The sequence below is a fragment of the Haliotis asinina genome, chromosome 14, assembly GCF_037392515.1.
Source record: "Haliotis asinina isolate JCU_RB_2024 chromosome 14, JCU_Hal_asi_v2, whole genome shotgun sequence".
Taxonomy (NCBI): domain Eukaryota; kingdom Metazoa; phylum Mollusca; class Gastropoda; order Lepetellida; family Haliotidae; genus Haliotis; species Haliotis asinina.
In genome coordinates this window covers 34,209,981-34,232,190 of record NC_090293.1, presented here as the reverse complement: position 1 = coordinate 34,232,190, position 22,210 = coordinate 34,209,981, and the positions used below count along the sequence as shown (strand labels likewise).

The following is a 22,210-nucleotide window of genomic DNA, read 5'->3' as shown; positions in this document are numbered from 1 at the left end:
CTCTCTCTCTCTCACTCTCATTCTCTCTCTCTCTCTCTCTCTCTCTCTCTCTCACACACACACACACATTGTCACGAAGATGTGCATAACACTATGGTTGATCAGAGACAGATAGACTGGCGCCTGAAGAGTGTATGTGTACTCTCAATGCACTGTAGGTTTCCATTCGCTTTGCATAACAGGGCAACAAGTATACTGATGGGTGAGATAAAGCACAGGCGAAGGTATGTGTGTGTGTGAGAGAGAGAGAGAGAGAGAGTGTGTGTGTGTGTGTGTGTGTGTATTTGTGTTTAGATATGCAGTCAACCTTTATGCAATATCTAGAAATGTCTTAATATGACACTGATCTGTTTTAGTAGAGCTTAGATGCCACAAATACCATGGAATAATGTAATTAAATGAAATGGAAAACAATGTAAATAATATGGAAACCCATTGTAAAGTGCCCTAACTGCTCTGTTCGTGTTTTGGTGTTGTTCTCTCTCCCCCCGTCGTGATTTAGAGAACAGTCCATATTGAGTTAATCGCATGGATGACGTTATTCAAACCAGTGTGCCAATTCTTCTGTTACTCTGCTCGATTTACCACGTGGACTGTCCGTCAACACCGAAAAAAACTGCGCATATTTAATAAACGACCAGACCAGCTGGCTTCCTCCTTTGAGTGAAATCCCAGGTCACGTTTACCTAACAACAGGTAATATAACCGGACTCTTCCTACCAGGAAACCAATATCAACATGAACACTAATTCCACGGGCGTAATGTATATCACGGTGTTCGTCTTGTGTTGTGAAATTCGATTTGGTTTTCAATCAGCATATCCTGGGATTAGAGGTGTCCAAGTATGGGGTACTGGATCTGTTTGGCGTTCAGTGTTTTGGGCTGCAATAAGATTTAGATCGGATTAAGGAGATATGTTGTGTTTGAGTAGGCATGTAAGCAAGATAAAGTGAGTACCTACTGCGGTAGGGTCTGCCCCTCACCTAACATCTACTGTGAGACATAACTGTGCGTGGGAGGGGATGGGGAGATTTACGCTTTTAATGTCAGGGTGATAAGGTTACAGGTGATAAGGCTCCTATTGGTCAAATGTGAACAGTGTGTAATAGGTAATAATATCTGCATTCTGGTTATTTTCGAAGACGTGGCAAGGGCGACATATTGGTGTACAAAATGGTGTCCCCTTTTAGTTCCAGGATCCGGGGATTCTAAATTTGCAGTACATACCACTATTCTTGATTATGTTATCAAGAAGAATATCAATGTGAGATATATAATTTCACGTCCAGTCATAAAGGAATAACAGTCCCATAACAAAATCGCATCAGAAACCGCTTATTATGTGTTCGAATGAAAGTTGTGAGTCTTCAGTACGTGTTAACAGCTGGTAACCAGCTAACACGTTTTACATTTTTTGTCTTTACGTCAAATTTTAGTTGAAAGTTTGAAGTGGCCTTTAGTCACAAACCCACTTCAATTGAGGTTGTTTATATGGATTGTGAACAAACACCAACTGCACTTTAAATAAGGAAGTAAACGTAAGCTAGCAATGTCCGGGTATCAACACATGCGGTTAATCAGTATAGGTTCACGAACAAGTTGGTGACCAAACGACATGAATACGGTATATCTTCTATGCCCTAGTGACAATATCCCCTCCATACCTTAGTGGCCATGTTCCTTCCATACCTTAGTGGCCATGTTCCTTCCATACCTTAGTGGCCATGTTCCTTCCATACCTTAGTGTCCATGTTCCTTCCATACCCTGGTGTCAATGTTCCTTTTATGCCCTAGTGTCAGTGTTCCTTCCATACCGTAGTGTCAATATTCCGTATATGTTCTAGCGTCCATGTTCCATCCATACCCTAGTGTCAATCTTCCTTCCACGCTCTAGCGTCAATATCTCTTCCACATCACCCTACTGTCAATGTTCCTTCTATGTTCTAATGTCAATGTTCCTTCCATGTTCTAGTGTCAATGTTCCTTCCATGTTCTAGTGTCAGTGTTCAGCATATGTTTCCCGACGATCGAGGTTATCACTACACAAGGTCAGGGCTCACAGTACATCACAATACATCTGGCCCTGAAATGCCTGTCAATCCTGGATACATCCCCACATTCGATAGTCATATCAATTAATCACATTCTGAATGCTGAACGGGGAACAATACTAACAAGGTAATAACTGCGAATCAGATACCCGTGGTTGTCTATCACTGAACAATGATTGTCTCGGAAGGGAAGGATTGATTAACGAGCACAGTCTTCCTTCTGCTGAGAACTGATTTTTGTAATCAATCGGTTTCATTGATTGGCTCACTTAAAGCGCTATCGGATTACAACAATATTGGCATTAAACTGAAAAGTGATTATCTCTTCATATACTTAATTGTACCGCCTCGAGGACACTCAATGGCCTCGCTGGTCATATATCAGGTTATAATTTGCATTAAGCTTTTGTATAGTATAAATTCTCTCGGTTCGAGTCGGTCTCCCTTAAAAATTGTCAGTGTCATATAGCGCTATGTGTCGTAAAAACACAATCAACACGAGGACAAAGAGTACTGAATATTTATGAACGATGATGAGAAATGAATAACAAAAAATATTGCAAACACTGGTTACCGTGGACGTCAACTGGAGTTGTGACGTCACGCAATGACATTATACAATGACATTTCCAATGACATTTACGCCCTCTAGAACTGGTATCTGGCAGGCGTTGACATGTTGTAGACACAGACTTCGACTTGAAAATACCTTTCAAGCTCTATGTTTGAAAGCCGGAGGAGGAAATAAATACGATGTCACCAACAAATCTGGTCACACAATTTGTTCTTGGTATCCACTGAAAAATCACTTTTACAAAGACAACCTACATGAAGCTAAACCTCATCACTAGCCCGTAGCCCGTAGCTACGTAAATCAAAGCTTAGACTTTATTGATAAACTCAAATCTTCACGACGACGAGGTTTTCCTCTTTACAATATCGGAAGAATTTTCTTTAGTTATGAACAAATAGTCACATGTGATATGTTAAAAGTCAGTTCGAACATTGTCTCGTGAATGGTCAGATTCAGAAAAAGAGTTTTACACAATATCAAAAAGGTAACTAGCTGCAGTATTTTATCAAGTCATTATGTTCCAAGGAACTGGACTTACAGAACGTCCCTGGTTATTCTAGCCTTTTGAACAAAGACAACTTATATGTAAGATTTATTTGGCATAGTATTTTGAGAAGTAATTATGTACTTATTATGGATTTTGTATTTTATCATTTAAAATGCGGTAAGCGGCCGATTTCGACTGTCTGATCATAGGTATATCTTGCATCACTGTGTGCCCTATAACAGCTGGTATGAGATGATGAAGGCAGTATTGCGCTCGCCCTGTGCGCGGTCACCCGAGGCTGCAGGGATTAGGAAATAAGTACGTTCTTATCGTCAAAATGCCAGAAAAGAACATTGTCAGCATTAACGTAAAAGAGTTGCTTGAGAAAACAACGGTCGCAGTTATAGATACTTGGATAAATAGAAACAATCTACAGTACCACAAACAGTCAGCGTGTGTGTGGCCTGCATAAGGAATAGGCCACGTCTGTGTCAGGAACAGACATGTGACTGCACCAGGAATAGGCTGCGTTTACACCAGGATTAAATTGCTGCTCTACCAAAAACAGGTCGTGATTATGCCAGGATTAGACTGTCTTAATGAAGAATAGGTCTTGTCTGTGCCAGAAACAGACTTTGCCTACTCCTAGAATAGATTAACCAGACATTAATTCTGTCTAGACCAGGAATAGTCTTGGTCAGCATCAGGAATCGACTGTGTCTAGACCAATGTTTCTAGACCAGGGGACTCGTCACTGTGCATTGAACTGAGCCCCGTGTCAGAGTTAGAGTCCTCATCTTTGTATTGCTTGCTAGAAGAATCGAGAAGAGAGTAATGTCCATCATTTGCAAACGTATACATGCCACTCGGAAGATGATACCGACCACTGTCGTGGGCATTGGTCAGCCGGTCAAGCTCAGACCCCGGAGATGAGTCCGACTGACTGACTGGCCCCGTATCTGGACCGACTCTAGTATTAACTTGAGGTTGGGAATTAGTTTTATAATTATATTGTTCTTTGTTTTTCAAAATGGACGTGACTTTCTGTTGAGGTGGTGTATAGTATGGCCGCCGCCTGTACGAGCTGTCGTTCACGTAGGGAGGGATGTGATGATTGGTGGAGTTGTCTCCGTTCCGGTCACTACCACCGAGCCTCTCCATCAGACTCTCATGAGACGTCCCTATAACATGCATGTGATTCAACCTATCGTCAAACGTAACTGACTTGTTTCTCGACTTGGGAGGAGAGTCATACACCTGTATAATAGACACTCTGTCATCCATGTCATCCTCGGTGGATTCGTCCTGTCTCTGTTCCACAATGGCACTGTCCGGGGGAACCTGAAGACTGTCCAGGTCACGTTTGAGTGACCTGATAAGCTGTCTCTTGACCTCGACCTGCTTGTCACACTGCTGCAACTCCCGTTTGATCGAATCCTCCTGGTACTTTTGCATCATCCCAGCGCTCACCAGCCGGTTCATCTCCACCTGAACCTGCTCCAGCTGCTGTCCCAGAGGCAGAGACAGGTCAAGGTCACTCAGACTAGACAAACCTTTACCTACACAGTCACTCCTGGCAAGAGATTCCTGTAATTGCTTAGTGAGATCTCTCACTTTACTGTTCTCACCTGATAACCTATCCTCCAATTTGATAATCCTTTCGCAATATTCCAAATACGCTTCAATGTGTTCTGCTTTCACATTACCAAACAGCTCATCCATACTGTCTTCACTGAGACTGTCGAGGTAAGCGCTTTGAACATAATCGTCACCATTCTGTTTCACACGGCTGAAATGGCGTCGGGTTTCAAGATTGTCAATTTTGTCATCTGTTTTCTCAATTCTTTCACCCAGGTCCTGCAACTTCCGTTCCTGCGCAATGACTAGCTTCACGAGGCTCTCAAGAGAGCGCAACTTCCCTGTACTGTAGCAGTTTCTATGGGTACCAGGTCGACACCCGCAGTCGTTGCCATGACGACTCTTGTGTCTGTTTCGCTTGTGTCGACGACTAGTCCTGTACGACTCGCCGGATACGTAGCTATAATCCTGGAGTCTTCTCAGTGACAACTCGACGTTACTTTGTTCCATCCCCCAGGCCTTCCAGATCTTCATAATTTTCGTCCTGGCCTGCAATGGTCGTTGCACGTCCCGCCATCTTTCAAAGATGGCATAGTTTTCTGTCGTCTCACCCTCGTGGTTGCCGTCTTGGTACAGTAGGGCATATATGACGTCATCGCACGTCGTCCGCTTCGTGAGGCCGGTGACCCATCTTACTGTACCGTCCAGCAATATCGGGATCTCCGCGGTGGCGTGGTCAAAGGTCATGAGTTTTGGGGAACTTGGGCTTGGAGAGTCTAGGACCATCTGGAAAGGAAAATACAAATCAGTGAATATAGAGCTATCAAACATATCAATGAGTGTGTTGGGTTTAACGCCCCTTTTGAACGTAATACTGTTACATAACAGATTAATGCGAGTGGAAAATACTAATGGACACAAGTCATTGATTAAAGCGGCTTTGGTGTAGCCACATTTGTGTGTATAGCGCTGCAGGCGAATCCGGACACAACCCTACACAGTGAATTACGGCTTCTACCACTGAGTAACAGTTCGACCCTAAACGAACAAAACGTATAACGCAATAACAGGAACCTCTATTGTTTTCACCTACAATACCTACCACCGTTAAACCCTCATCCCCACAAGCACCCCATCCATCCAGCCCATCCAACCCATCCAACCCTACCGATACATGCATCGATGGTGAGTGTGCTAGTTTTGCCTTACGTTGCTTTTAGCAATATTCAAGCCATTTCTGGGCGAAGGACACCTGAAATGCGTTTCACACCCTGTCCCTATTTGGTGTCTTCAGCTGGACGAGCGAACGCTTTCACTAGTGGGCTACCCCATCGACCAACTGATGATGATGCATATGTGGCCGATATGATATTTGTGCATAATATTATCAAAGCAAGTTGTAAGTGTTACCTGTTCTGTGTTCAACGATTTTGCGTGATGAGCATATAAATAAACCCTGCGTTTACGTACTCAACCGATTGGCCACGGTAACCGTTATGCCATTCCATTGTCTCACTGTATGCAATCTGCAGTAACCTGTAAAGTTCATTTCATACAGCTTAGTGTCATACGCCTGGATATATTTGTATTGTAAGTTTTTGCTTGTACATCTTTGATGAGGTTGCTAACGCTGCTGGTGCAGTTCTTGTGGTTACCGACATCATCACACATAGCGTGTCGCTGCGAGAAGCTGCCACATTGCCGATGCCTCGTTAAGCAACATTCACTCACTCACCCAAAGATAGCGTGCTCCCCAAATGGAGGCTTTACATCTGTAGCTGACTATCCCGAACCTACAAAGACTATCAATATACGTCAATAAATGATTAACGTTATTTATGCTCCAATCTATCACCCCTACACCTTAATCCCACACAGTCACGCTCTGTGCAAACTGACAGAGTGCCATGACCGACTATCAGGTACAGCAGGTTCACAGCAAAAAGCATCCCGCTAAAGGATTTCAGTGAAGCAGGAAACAAAGGCAGGTCTTGTATACATGCATTCAATATATATTAATGATGGCGCGTGCCTTGAACATTAGCAGCTTTTAAGTACAATGCTCCATGTACGAGACGTTAGTAGGTTCGCGATTTTTGACAATCGATAAACGCCTAAAGACCCAGTGTAAAAGCAATGGCTTAAAGGACAAGCGGTAGATGACAATTTTTCAATGGACAGTCGACGCACTTGTGAAGAGGTCCAGCTGTAAACCTACTTCACAGACAAGCAGAACAGAAAACAGAGGGGTATTATTGTTTCCCACTCCCTGGGAGGGGGCAGTGTTTGCGAAGCAGGTTGATTGTTATTGAGGCGCGTTGACTGCAGTGGGACATGTAAATGCGGTATTAAAATACATGCAAAAATTCATCAACGTGTTTACTCTGCTACCGATTAGGAGTCACGTGACAGACTTTTGTGGATTTACTACCGGGATATGGTAGTTAATTCTTAATCGCTGATACGGGATAGCGTCAACAGACAGCTGATATCCTTGGCGGGTCTATAACCGAGAACCGCCAGGTGAGTAGTGAGTCGGCGTTGTCGTGAGTATCTTACATAAGACTGTACTTAGAGGATGTCATCGAGCGATGCCAAGAGTCTGTCGGACATAAAACAACAGATGACCAAAACATTTCACAACGTCGCAGAGGAATTTATTTACACGATACCAGCTCTACGACTATGAGTTACAAATTATGTGTAGAAAGTCCCAGGGATGTTAAAGGAAGGCGTTGATGTAAACCTGGGCATACGTGTTATTAAGCGTTGCTGGGACTGACCTATTGATAGACACCTTTAAAGCCGTTCTTGTTTGGGGAATTTATATTGAACATTTGTGCTCGCTTTACAAAATTAGAGAGGACAAATGATTTCCTTCGACAGGAATCTTACTACACCTATGAACTTAAGACGATATGAGTTTATTGTGATTGGACCTGTCATGTTCAATAAAATTACATCTGTATACTCTCCATGGTTGCAGTTATAAATGCGCTCGAGAGAGAAAAAAACATTCGAATGAAAGGATATTTCTTATTGATTTCACTGGGAACGGTGCCCTCTTGTGTTACACTGTCTACTGCAGTCTTTCAGAGTCAGATGAACCACATCTTCTGTCTTCTTTTATTTGTTGCACAGAGCATAGCCATACGCCACATACCGAAACATGAATCTCACTAACCTATTCAGACAGTGCCCTACTTTTCATCCGATCGGAATTTTCTCGTGTGAAAGTGAAAATAGACATCTCAAACAGACTTGGTTACTCTGAATTCCAAGTTCTTGTTTTCATACGAAAATGGTATTCACAAATTATTTTCAATTTTAACCTTTAATTGCACCGAATTTCTATATTTGATGTGGACGTTTTGGCAGCATGCCTTAACTCAGAAATCACAGATTGACCCTGTTTGATAAGGAAATGAAATGATTCACAATGCATCTGTCTCGCTGGTCACATCTGTCGTGTTTTTGTTTTACTTTGCGCTTATTCAGTGTAGTTCTGTAACGCACAGTTTGATTGCTATAATATCAGTTCCATTCCAGAATGCCAAACTGCCCTAGCGACAGAGAATTGTGTGGAGATTTCTACGATTTCCAGATTTCCATTTGTCAGACCTCGCTGTACGACAGAGCATGCTATACACACGTGTTTGCAAGGATTAGAAGGAGCGTGGTGTTGCGATATACAGGTGTTTAGACATATCAAATCACGCGGATAAATATTTGTGCATCCAATTAAATGAATTAGTCTAAAATCCTGCACTGGTTATTGCACTAAGTTGCGCTATAGGACGGAACCCAGTAAGCAGGAACGAGACTGTTCTGTAATCAATGTTTTCACTTGGGACGTGGGGTTATATTATTATTTTTTATAATCGGAAGACAAAATGTCTGAAATACAAGCAGTTTCCCATTACTGTCTTAATCTCTCATTTCCTGAAAACATCCTTGGAACGCTCCCCCAGACAACCAGGATCCAAACTATCACCAGACACTACGTTCCAGATCAACAACAGGAAACACCGCATATATTTTCCAGCCCGAATAGCAAAATATCTGGATGAGCATGACAGTACCCCATGGGTAGATAGTAAAATCTCCTACGGTGGGGCCGCTAATCCATCAACATCGTCACTCCCGGGGTTTTACCCTCTGTCTGGATATGCTTAAGCAGATTTACATCCTTCCCCACGGCTCGTTAAAATCTTTTTATCGGGGACATCTACACAGGTTATCGAACAGCCAACCCGTTCTTGTTTTGTTGAACCCAATCTTTGACATTCCTTGGTTCATTTTTTTATACACTAAATGTTTTGTGTTTTGTTTCGGTTTGAGAACAGTTAATCCTTGACCTTTATGAGATGAGCAAGCTGAGACTGGGATGTAGCCTACTGGCAATATACGGGATACGATTTAGTCATGTTTGTGACTTTATGGAAATTAGCTGTGGGATTCCGATGGCGTATAAACTGTATAAAGATGGAGACTATCGGGAGAATAATGTACATAGATGTTCAACTGCAATATCAGTGCCGAGACGACACCAGACACTGCAGTATGTAGTAGTGGCAGCAGTACTAGTAGTAGTCGTAGTAGTAGTAGTAGTAGCAGTAGTAGGAGTAGAAACGATAGTACATGTATTAATAACAGTGAAAAAGAAATCTGAGTGAGAGAATGACTGAGCGCTTGTGTGATTTTCTGTACATGTGCCCGTGTCACTGTCTGTGTGAGAGTGTCACTGTCTGTATGAGAGTGTGAAAGGGTCACTGTCTATGTGAGAATGTTACTGTCTATGTGAGAGTCACTGTCTGTGTGAGAGAGTCACTGTGTGAGAGTGTGAGAGAGTAACTGTCTGTGTGAGAGTGTCACTGTGTGAGTGTGAGAGTCACTGTCTGTGTGAGAGTGTCACTGTCTCTGAGATAGTGTCACTGTCTGTGTGAGAGTCACTGTCTGTGTGAGTTTGACGGAGTGACTACGATACTGAGACTGAATGTGTGTGTGAGTGAATGAGTGTCTGTCTGAGTGTATGCGTGAGCGTTCGTGCGCGTCAGTGAATGTGTGAGCGCACGAGTGTCTATGAAAGTGAATAAGTGGTGTCTTTGAAACTGAATATCTCTGTGAACGAATACGTGCTTGTGCGAGTGAATGAATGTGTATGTGTGACAGAGAGAGCGTCTGTGCGTGTTGGGTGAATATGTGTCTGTGTGAATAAACCTGTGAGTACAAGTGCCTGTGAGTACATGTGAGTGTGGCAGGGTTTGCACCACTGGAAGTTTCTCGTAATATAAGCATGGTTTCATAAATTTATTAATTCAGACAAGCATGTTTTTTTTTCAATAAAACATTGTCACTGGTGACTGCAGCAAACTGAACAGTAGCTGAATATTCTCGCCTAAAGAAATATCACCATGTTCATCAAAGGATAATGAAAATCAGCTATACACATCAGCAACACGCGCCCATCATGTATCCACTACAATAATGTCTTCACACATCAACGACCTGCTCTATAAACGCCATCTTTCTGGACTGATAGAAGTCGTTGGTCCAAATGATTGGTTTAAAGGACAGTTAACACAACATATATGGTACCACCTGCTGACAGCCTGTCCGGCGGAGCTTTTATGTATGTATAGATAAAGGATGAGCAGGTGGTGGTCTGAAACCACCTCGTGAGGGATAATAACCTGTATTTACTGGGCGTCAACTACAACACTGGTCAAGCGGTCACTTATGTTCTGTAGTGTTTTATCACCGGCATCCCTCAGCAAGATCCCTCAACAAGAACATGCACGGTGATTCATTGACATAGGTGAGGAGTCTTTTGTGCTACGATGTGATCAAACTAGCAAAGAAACGCATAAAGGAAGACCTTGACTTTCAATGCATGTGCTTCTTAAGGCATATCTATAATTTTGTGAATTTGACGATGCGTGAGAAAATTATTTGACGCAGCCATGCGTGTGTTGGTTCGAGGGGAAGGATGATTTCGCGGGAAATTGGTGGGTCTGTTGAAATCCTGAGGGGATTTGATCGCTACGCTACCTGAGAAAATAATGTACGTGGTAGAAAGAGATGACATGGCATTAATTCGCCCGGTTTGTGATGGGATGTGATCACAATATTTACACGCACTGATGTTCAATTATCTCTGTTATTCGCACTGACTTGACATCTGTATTCATAGGAAGGTCCCATTAGCGAAAGTACGTTGTGGTCAAGCGACCCCAACCTTACCTGGTTTGCTTTCATAGTATTTCAGTTAAGTGGAGGAAAGCACTCAGTGAAGTTCAAAATATTCCGATTTTTTAAATCCACGATAGGACGATAACGCAGTACTAGAACAAGGGCAAACATGATAATCAAGTTGAAAAGCATTGAAGTGTTGGGCACAAACTGACGTTTAAAGGTCCAAATCGTCCTGTTATCAAAACTCAGAATCATACGACACTGAAATCCTTACGAAGCTAAGGGACGCAATTCTGCACGAAGCATTTCACAGCTATATATGTATGGTCACAATTGTAAGTCGACTCTCTGGTCGAGATTTCTTATGTATGTAGAAAGGGTTTTATCGCTTCCATTTGTATCGGATACCATTTGGAACTTACACATTAAATCACACCGTCATTTGAGATTGTTTAATTCAGTTTCAAATTGAAAGGATCGTTTCAAACAACGAGGGGTATATTTTTCATTAGACTATGTTAAGGTTTATATTTATTTTAAGTCTACTGCCATACTCCTTTCATGAACTGGAAACATGTTTGTACAGACAAAAGGTTACATGAACTTTCAGCTTATAACGCACCTGATAATTTTATTGACCCTTAGCCAGCTGATTCATCCTGTGGTATCATACAGAAGGTCAAATAAGGCCATCACCTCAGCGTGTTGTAATCAACGACTGGATTGTAAACAGGTATGTTTGGAACGTGCTGTATCATAACAAAGTATCGAACTTATGTCTGACTGTTCGATAACAGTAACACAACGAGAAGCAATAAAATCGATCCACAAGGTGCCATAAACACAGCATTAAGTAGATACTGCACTAAATGATACCGATCACCAGATTAATTAAACCAGAAGAATGATACGTTCCATTTCCTGTATCCGAGCAGCATTCTAACAACAAAGGACTTGTTTATTAGGACTCACGTCGCCATGTCCAATTGGATAAAATGTTAGTGTATGAATCCTTGTCAGATAAATGTAATTAGAAAACATACGAGCATTTCAGTTTCACTTATCATTGTTCACATTGCAAAAGAACACTAAAGATATCGGTATGCTTACGTCAAATGTCAACCGTCATTTATATAATTATCATTAACTGTTTATGAAATGTTTACTCTCAAAAAGCGAATATATGCGTTGCTTTACCTGTCGTTACAATGAACCCAGCCATGTGTGGATATCATGACAAAGGGTGTATATTGAGGTATAGAGAGCGGAAGGGTCTATTGTATTGGGTACGAGACAAGTGGAGTAGGGTTATGGAGCTGTTAGTTGCGATATATTCCCACACTCACCAGCAGATTTTGTGTCAAGGAGGAGTGACAGGCGCCCATTGCATGGGAAATTGACATCTCGTGTGATATGTCGTTGACAGGTTTACATGTCGATGTCACAACATGGAACATGTTAACTGATGTGGGACAGGCGGTGGGATCTCGGCGGTGTGATCTAGTTATGGTCTAATGATCTAACTTTCATCTGAGTGTAATTATTTGAAATTTACAGCCCGAACTGTTTAAATTATCGATGAGAAAGAAACCGTGACACCAGCTGGCTATGTGCTTGTCATATGGCGCGTGTATCTGATAACGTGAAATATGGGGATATGTCGATCGCCACATGTTTGGACGTGCAAGTACATTTTGTATCTGTTGTTTGAGGTGATAGAGCTAAGAGTTTTACAGTGGTGATAGAAGAATGTAATGGTAATAGAAGTAGTAGCAGCAGTAGCAGCTGCGGTGTTGCGGGAGGTAGTAGAAGAAGAAGAAGAAGAAGAAGAAGAAGGAGGAGGAGGAGGAGGAGGAGAAGGAGAAGAAGAAGAAGAAAAAGACGATGGTGATATTCATAAGGGTGACGCTACTACAGCCTGCGGCAGTAGCAGACGTAGAAATAGTAGTGCAAATGATATTGTGCATGTTTCACCCAACTCCTTCACCCCACTTCCTCCCCACCCCACACCACCCCCAGCCCAGATTCCATCTACCCCACCAAGTTTCACGTGGCCCAGCACCTGTGTGACAACACATTAATGTCTACAGGGTGACGAGCCTTCACCCTCTAACATAAGAGTGGGTCGGCTTATCTCATACTACCCCTAACTCCCCCTTGACCGCACCTCAGGTCACACTTGGCACAAAGGTAAGGTCTCTAGACTGTAGCGGTTCCAGGCCAGCTGAGTCCACCTGGCGACAAAACTGTAATTTCTGGAACAATTGTCAATTTTTATCGTGGTACAGATTTCGACTTGTATTGACACGGGGCGACATTTGGCGTCTCAAGCTGCTGCGGCTTGGCCGTGATTGTCATCGACATACGCATACACGAATACGAATTGCTGTGAAACTATCGGAACAAAACGTGTATTTTCTATATAAATTAAATTATTCATATTCGCACTGAGCAGGGCTTGCGCATGTTGGTTCGTTTGGTCACACGTGAAATATGTGCGATGGTGATGATGATGATGATGATGATGGTGATGATTTGTTGTCTTAAGTCATAAGGAAATAATGGTAGCATCGCTCAGAATACTAATAACCAAAAAATATGACATAGGTACATTAATCTCATTTCCTGTAATTGCGATTATTGCGTTTCGTATTTCGTTAGGTCGTTGGAGATGTCCTTTTATGTCAACCCGTCACGACCGAGGCAAAAAATACCACGTTCTGTAACCGCTTAATCATGTGTTAATTGGAGGAAAATATTTGAATGTTAGTTCAAACACGCGCATAAAGGAAGGTACTTACAAAATAGGCTTCACATATTCGTGACGACAGCACGGATACACAAGCTGTCCCATAGATAGTCCGTACTCCATTTACACAACCATAGTGCATAAATCATCATCGTTTCGACCCTTACACTCACGGCCCCACTCCTTCGTTGTCGTGCCCTCTCATGACATCTGACACGCCCAATCATCAAGTTAAGAGCTCTTACACAATGTCAATAGATAGAAGGGCAAGTTTTCAACCTGACTAACGCGGGTTGCAGCCTGTTCCATGTGCTGTAGCGTATCAATACACACACTGATATTCACCTGTGATATGCATTCTTGAGTGATGTATCATGCAACAGAATGCATTGCGATTACATACATACACAGTGCTTAAATTCACACGATCAACAGATATAGTTTTTTTCACTTCGCTGGTTGGTTGGTTTGTTGTGTATCGCCGTACTCAGCCGTTTTCAAGCTATTTGCTGGCGGTGTGTAAATAATCGACTCTGGGCCAGACAGTCCAGTGATCAACAGCATGAGCATCGGTATGATGATATGTGTCAGCGAGCCTGACCACCCGATCCTGTTAGTCACCTGTTACTAAAGACCATGTCTAGCCCGGATCGTCATGGAGTTTTCCTCTACGACTTGAGGAGATCAAAGAGATGGGGTCTTACATACAAAACATGCAGATATGCAGTTCTCATTGAACGACTACAATATATTACATTATATTAATTCTGGTATGTTTGATGATGAGTGCCCCTCATTGATGCATTGTTCAAATACTATACCGACAGGGAAAATAAAGTATATACATGTAAATTTGATTTGACGGTAATATTCCTACACGTGATCAAAACACCACCTCATTAAAACTTCAAACGCAAGAAAGAAATTCAAAACAATTAAAATCGTACCAAACACCTCATCATCATTCTATATTTGCTTCTTTCTTACCTCCCATAAATGTAGAAGAACATAGATTTAACGATGATGTAGAAATATCGGAAATATGCATGTTATGAAATATTTGAACGCACCATGGTTTGAAGTTAAACACTGAAATGGTATCATTCAGGAGTTAATTGTTTTGTGGGGTTTTCTTGCTTTCCAATTCATCTGGATCTAAATATATTTTTATGACAAAACTTATCCAACTAGAAATGATGTCTGATGATATCAATAGATGCAGTATCATTTTAGTTCATCACAAAACGACGTTCCTGCAAACGAAGGTAACTATCACGCCTCAGACCGTCACCGTTTTGGACCGACAAAGTGCATGAGTTGTGAAAATAAAGCCGGGGGCATGGTCGAATCGAACCTGCATCACTTTTTTCAGCAGTTATTGTAACAGAGGATCTTTGTAAACTGTATACGCTTATGATAGTGAAAATAGGATTCCGAGACACTTCCTCACCCGCATCAGGAACATGCACAGTGAAATCTCGTTAGTCCGAAAACCTTTCAATCTGGACACCCTACTTTCCGGAAGCTCACTAATGTGGATGACTACATGGATACAAAGTTATATAATGACACTCCTCACAAATCGTTGATCCGTACATTTCTTAAACTGACGATTGTAGACAAAAATAAATGTCCGAAAAACTGACGTTGATTGATTGATTGATTGATTGATTGATTGATTGATTGATTGATTGGAACTCTACGTACCTCCATAGTTACTTGTGAAACTGGAGGAGGAGAACCTGTCCTTGGTACAATCCAAGCATGATCCACGGTCACTTCACAGACATATATCCACAAACTGCGAACACTCCGAGATGTTGCCGAGGAACATATGAACTTTCCCGTCCAGTTCTTTGTCCGCTTTGGTAATGAAATACAACGAACTTATCACTTGTTATATATGTAACAAGTGATGTAACGAATGAATATAGTCACTTTAATTCGTGTATGGTACATCCACACTGTTGCAGGCACCCTTTGTTTCGATTAAAACAAATCTAGACACATTAATCAGATCGTGATAGAAGTCTTAAACTTCTCTGTAATTCCGGGTCTCAGGGAACAGCAGTTATTTAGCCATATTCGTTAAAGAAGTGTGTGTATCCATGTGTTGATGCAAACACAAGTGAGAGATACGTTGTGGCAGTTTCGCAACACCTGGAGCATGAACACCTGTTCACTGCCTCGCTCTGTCTCGAATAATTAAACACCTCCGTTATACGCCTCTAGTTGCCGTCGTGCTGTCGCTGTGCAAACTGCAGCGTTATCATCCTTGCTGTCGACTCACATGTCTGTAACGCTGCAAACTACACCAGCTAACTCTCACTGCGACGTCAACGGAGGAGAAGCGACTTCACAACTGCCCTCACCGGCGTAGTTTCGCTTGTGATTGCTGCAAGGCAATGGGAACATGTTAAGGAAGCGATACGCTAGTGTCAACGCACTGTGAGGTTCGATATTCAAGCAACGCCAGGTGATCAGACAAGGCCATGGGGGTACAGGAAATTTGAAACTGTGAACATCGCGTATTATCATCTGTATAATAAAAAAAACGATTAAACAGAGCAATAATTATTTCATTTTAAATCGCTCGGGTGATCACACACAAGGGGTTTCCTCTGAGGTGAAAAAACTTTTACTGGGTATCGGAAGGATCGAGACATCTGTCTCTACACCATACTGCGGTACTGTATGCTCCTACCCTTCCGCCCCGCTAGAACACACACACACTCTCTCACTCTCTCACTCACTCACTCACTCACTCACACACACACTCTCACTCACTCACTCACTCACTCACTCACTCACACACAGACACGCACACACACGCGGCAATAACACCCTCAACTGCACGCTTACTTCATACAACTGAAATAGGTTTTGCTACCACCGACGTGGTTGAACATCTAAAGTCATGCTCATGGCTCAGGGGTGAGTGTAGGTTCTACTCGAAACCCTCCACCCACGGGCTAAAACACGTTCTATTCTCAGGCCTGTGCGTGCTGCGAAATCGGACAATTACCCTACCTTGACTGCGCTTCCTCAAAGCAGCCATCAACCGGCAAATCTTCGGGTGTAAAAACACCACCTTGTAGGCTCCCGTACTCGTTAGAACTAGGAAAATGATCCACAATACCACACAAATTACGACACACACCGCACAGCTGGGACGATTTGAATTTCCACGACCACACCAGGTACAACCGCTGAATCACTACATCCGCTGATATACAGCTGAGACCGTCAAACCCAAGGGTGAGGCATCAGCAGGGCATGTCCGGTCAGCCTATCGTCAACACGGACTGTGTCCACACTGCGTCGGCCAAATCAAACGGCTGTATCCCCGGCCTTCCCCCACACCCTCGGACTCTGTCGTACAACCCTGTCGGGTAATCCCCGGCAATCTCATTAAGAGTTGCGACGCCTTATCTCAGCCCCAAGCCGCCTCCTACGACTGAAAGCCGTTAGAGTTATAATAGCAGCATACACTCGCTCAAAGGCTCTCATACACAGGTATATATATACCGTGATACACCAGTTAGCCCGCTATCATTGCCCGCTCGCATTCCACTGGGGCTCTGCGGGGTGATTGTGTTGGCTAGTTATTACATTACATAGAACATTTATACCCCGGCTTCAAAGGCGGAAGAATTCCAGTGAAGGAGGATGACAATATCAGTTACTACTCAAAGAGCACACAATACTCAGTCAACAGTATATCATAAAACAACATTTCCCCACATGATTCAGCTTCTCGCAGAAAAAGCTAAATATTTATTTTAATCTATACTTATGATATATTTTTTGTAATAAAACGTTTAAAGAAAACTTGACCTTAGATGAAACTGACCATACTGGTTATAATAACTGTAGAAGTAAACGCAAACATATTATTCTGTGAGAGGACGTGTTTTAGCAATATGGAAAATAGCCGTTGTAGGTTTGAAAGACGAATCAGGTTGTAAAGCTGTTTCCTATATATAAGAGCATGAAATGTGATCTACGGCAGCCTGTCTTCGGCCGTTCCCTCAACACCTGATAAAGTGGAGTTTTAAATTGGCGGGAATTACTATGATTCACGGCTCGTGCTCCAGGGACAATGTTTCGGCTTGAACGGCGTTTGATCTCACGTGTCACGTGTTAGAGGGGAATATATGATGCGTTGTCACACCTGAGGGGAGATACAGGTGAAAACCAATTATCCTCATCATCAGGACGTTTGGAGGGGGAGTACGTTGGCCGGCTAGTGCGTAGGAAGAACGTGCTGGATGTATAGTTTGTCTGCCGTGAGACGGTGTTTAAATATGGTGTGCAAGTGCAAAGTGATGGTGCATTTTTGAAGTACAATACATTCGTTTGGAAATATCAAGCGGTGTCATTTTTCTTCATTGTGAAAAGCTGAAGCCTTTGTCCCAACAGGCGTGGATGTGACTGCGTGCGTGCGCGAGTTTGTGAGCGTGTATTCCAGTATATATAATCAGGGATACTCTATAACACTATATATAGGCTCCCTGATATAATTAACATCCCTGAAGTCAAATACCTCAATTTAGGATTGTTTTTCGAATGAAGAGAATGGACTCATCAATTCAAAATACGATTCAGGGGATAATATGAATGATCTCATAGTTATATTTGTCCCGTGAGAATGTGTCCAATTCACAATATCTAGTCAGTTTTAGAAACAACGGACACATAGGACAGGCAGATGTAAGATCTGATGGTTGTTTTCATAAGTATAATAAAATATTGGATGAAACAAACCACGTTTTCTTCGCCACTGACTTGCAACAATTTCATCACATAAAATATATTTCAGATCATACATGTGTATAACTTGTTAAAGTTGTCTCCGGTAACACTACATTAAATAAATCCATCACTTTGTCTATATATGCTAGACTTTTAGTTCACGTGTTTATCACATTGTCTCTGAAGACATTTTAGGTGACATTCAAATATATTTATCACTTTTTCCCGGAATACATTTTCTGTTACACATTCAAATGTGTTTAGCACTTCGTCCCTAATATACATTGATTGTTACACTCAAATAACGTTATCACTTTGCCCCTGAAGAAATTTTCGGTTACTTTCAAAATCTTCATCACTTTGTCCGTAAAATATATTTTCTGTTCCATTCAAATATCTTCATCACTTCGTCTCTGACATTTTCTATTACATTGGAATTTCTTCGTCTCTTTGTCAATCGACACTTTACGAAATACTGGTACTTTCTTCAAAAATAAAAAAATGCGGGCAACATTAGACAGCTATGAAGCATGCATAGAAATGGCTGCATGCAAGCCGGTGTAAATGACCTCCCAGAAGTAACCCATTGGATCAGCACTGGATGACTGACGGTGAGAGCTTATACCGTTGAAAAACAAACCATGATTGCGCAGGTAGACGTATTTTCTTAAAGATTTTGAAAACAAACATGACTTTTCAAAATTGGTTGGGGAATTTCATTGATGTTTGACAACCTTTAGCAGGAACCTTTCACGGCCAGCTGGCGCATGCAAAACCCCCTGCTGAATGGCCTCGGGGAATACTGTTTACCAGGTCACGTGATGATAGTGCCCAGACACGACGTCACAGCACGTGCTGTAGTCTCGCACAGTCACGTGAGATTTACAGAAAGATGAGAGTTGGCCCTTATGTCAGTGACGGTTAAGTCTAAAGTTAAGTAGAGACATGTCATGGACGCTACTTCGGAGAAAGCAAAAACATTTACACACAATCTGTCGTGTTTTACACTCAAGTAAATTTACGAAACAAACATACATGGTGTATTGACGAGAAAATAGAAGTGTGAAAACGCATACATTAGTAACACATTTCTATGTTGCCTCTGCTTAACCCAGAGTTTACATATCTATCGCTCTCATAAAACACGGACGGGTGTCGAGTACTTCCAGCCATTATACTGATCGATTTAGACTCAAGAATCCAGTATTTTGAGAGCAGAGTAGTTCTTTAAACGGGGATCGATCCATTGATGGAAATGTCGGCGTATGAACGACTTGTTCTTTGCATCATATCAGCATCTATTCCAAATGTCGTCATATTATAAGTTATTTCACTGATCGCCTCGCAAACAATGCCTGGCAAAGAAAATATGGATCCATGCTTTCTAGATTTGAAAAGGAACATCCAAAACATAGATATTAGATGGTTGCTTCAGTTTGGACGGTTGCAGCTAGTGTTTCCAAGAGCATAGTAACGTTTTCGTACGTATTTGTAATTTAGTGATCATAAGTATTTTACAAGTGTATGTGTTCGTATACCAGGCAATGATATAGCGCTAAGGCCACTGACAGTAAGTGGTATGACAAAACGCTCGCTCAAACGCGATAGTATGACCAGGCAAGTATCACTTGGATAGTGAGACCAGTATAGTATGACTTGGAAAGTATGACAGGATAGTATGACCAAGAAAGTATGACTTGGATAATATGATCAGGATAGTATGACCAGGATATTATGATCAGGATAGTATGACCAGGATAATATGATCAGGAAAGTAAGACTTGGATAATATGACCAGGATAGTTTGATCAGGATAATACGACCAGGATAATGTGATCTGGATAGTTAGATGACCAGAGCTGACGCTCATGAATCAACCACTGGCCTGAGTAGTCACCATGACGTATAATGTTTCCATCTCAACATGGACTACTCAAACCTTAGGGCAATCTGGTCAATCCCAATAGCCTGTGATAAACCCCAAAACATAATCAAGATGAATTTTGAATTCGAACCACTTTCACAGCTTTCCGACACCCAGGGTAAACCGACACCTGAACCCCCAGACCAACAACAACATTGCTCTCTACTGCACACGGTAACATTCACTTTGAACTGATACATACTCTCAATGGCCACATTAAAATTCATATGTGGGCACACTTGTGTTCATATGTATGCCGTACAAACTGACCGACCACGATAGCGTCAGTCATTAAGAACAGCCATGCGTACATAGGCTGAAGTATTCGCATTTGAAAGACTGCCTAGGGATATATTTAACAATGCATTATCTTATTAATGAAAACCACTTATCCTTTCCAGGACTCAGGTGTGCTAAGGACTTCAGATGGGATGCTGGCATCCAAATGTGGCAATCCAAAACTAATTACAAAATCGAAAGTCAAGGGGTAGGGAATACCTCATGAATTCACCTGATGACGCCTTGAGTTGTGTAGAATTCTCATGACCAGGTTACCATGACCAGAAACACTCTCACATGGGGCACAAAACAAAGAAAGAAATCCATCACATGTATTTTCTCTCTTTCAGAGGCCACAATAACTGTTACCATAACAGACATGTTCAAGGCAGGTCCAACACATCAGCCCGTTTTAAACGGTGTGTAGTTAGTGTAATGCACAGCATGGACCCCAATGGGCTGGCGTCACGCAAGCGGGTATTTATTGGAGCAAATTACGCCACGCTAACTACCCTGTGTAATTGATACGGGAACGGGAATTGTGGGAACGTGATGAAGGGAAGGTTTTTTGTGGAAACATCTAATAAAAGACCTGATGCCAGAACAAGATCAAACTCGATACTCTTGTCTTCCGGTCGAAACTGCGTAGAAGTATTTTTAAGTATATGAGTAAGCCGGAGCCTTTTACGACGGGGAAGAATTTTTGTCTAACTCATCAACACAACTCCCCTGAACATTTCGGTTTCGATCTACAGGAACTCGGTAAACTATTGTGATAAAATGCTGTTACTTGTTTCAGTGCATATTGTACGTGTTCTATCATACAGGAGATTGTTTTTGCAAAGAAATGCAATATGTTAAAACAGAGTTATTCCAAAGATGTTTTGCAACATTGGTTGACATTCCTGAATTCTTTTAGATTATAAGTTTATACGTCAATCTTAATACGACTTAAAATGACTTTGTTTGTGTGATATTTAATTTTTTTTTAACCTTTTATGTTGGTTACTTTAGGGGAATGAAATATTTTGGGACGTTTATGATGTTTATGGTGACAAAGGTGAATCTTTATACGACATAATATGATTTATTAAAATATATGATTTACTGAATATGTTCAATTCTAAATTTCCGCGTTCACAGTAAGGGATTAAAATTTACTTATAAAGGCATTGCGGGGTTTGTGTCCGAGGAACGGAAAGAGGTTAAGGACTATTAGATTCAAGTTGAGGTTAATCCAGGGACAGCTGTTTAGGGGTTTTACAAGAGATTAACTTCGGAACAGATAACACAGGGATTGACTGGTCATGGAATATCATGATCACATGGACTGTGTTCACGTGACAACTACTTTCACATCAGACAAAGTCGTCATGACCAACCCCTCATCTGACATGGGAAAACGTTCAGTTTTAATCTAAACTAATAGTTATATCATATATTTGTTGACATGTTAATTGTTTTATCATAAGTAAGGAGCCATATTAATCACACAGTTCGAGACGGCGTGACTTACTGTGGATTACCTCCGTCTGTCACGTGAACAAGAGATATATCAAACTAAACCAGCAATATATACACCTTATCGTGCTCCTCGTCAAGGCATTCCAGACAGTG

General features: G+C 41.8%; 1 protein-coding gene across 3 annotated transcripts in view; it reads right to left on the bottom strand.

Moving 5' to 3' along the window:
- Positions 1–2,558: 2,558 nt before the first annotated feature.
- Positions 2,559–22,210, bottom strand: part of LOC137262111 (ras association domain-containing protein 10-like) — a 40,020-nt gene continuing 20,368 nt past the window's right edge. Inside the window, exons 1-3 of one of the 3 annotated variants that reach the window (XM_067799889.1) lie at positions 16,666–17,210; positions 15,343–16,030; positions 2,559–5,477 (exon numbers count right to left, since the gene is read on the bottom strand). In XM_067799889.1, the coding sequence (XP_067655990.1) occupies positions 3,834–5,477; positions 15,343–15,348 (1,650 nt within the window). In that variant the 5' untranslated portion in view covers positions 15,349–16,030; positions 16,666–17,210 and the 3' untranslated portion in view covers positions 2,559–3,833. Of the gene's footprint in view, positions 5,478–13,687; positions 13,756–15,342; positions 16,031–16,665; positions 17,211–22,210 lie in introns of those variants that run through there. The other 2 variants (XM_067799890.1, XM_067799891.1) reach the window with 2 other exon arrangements.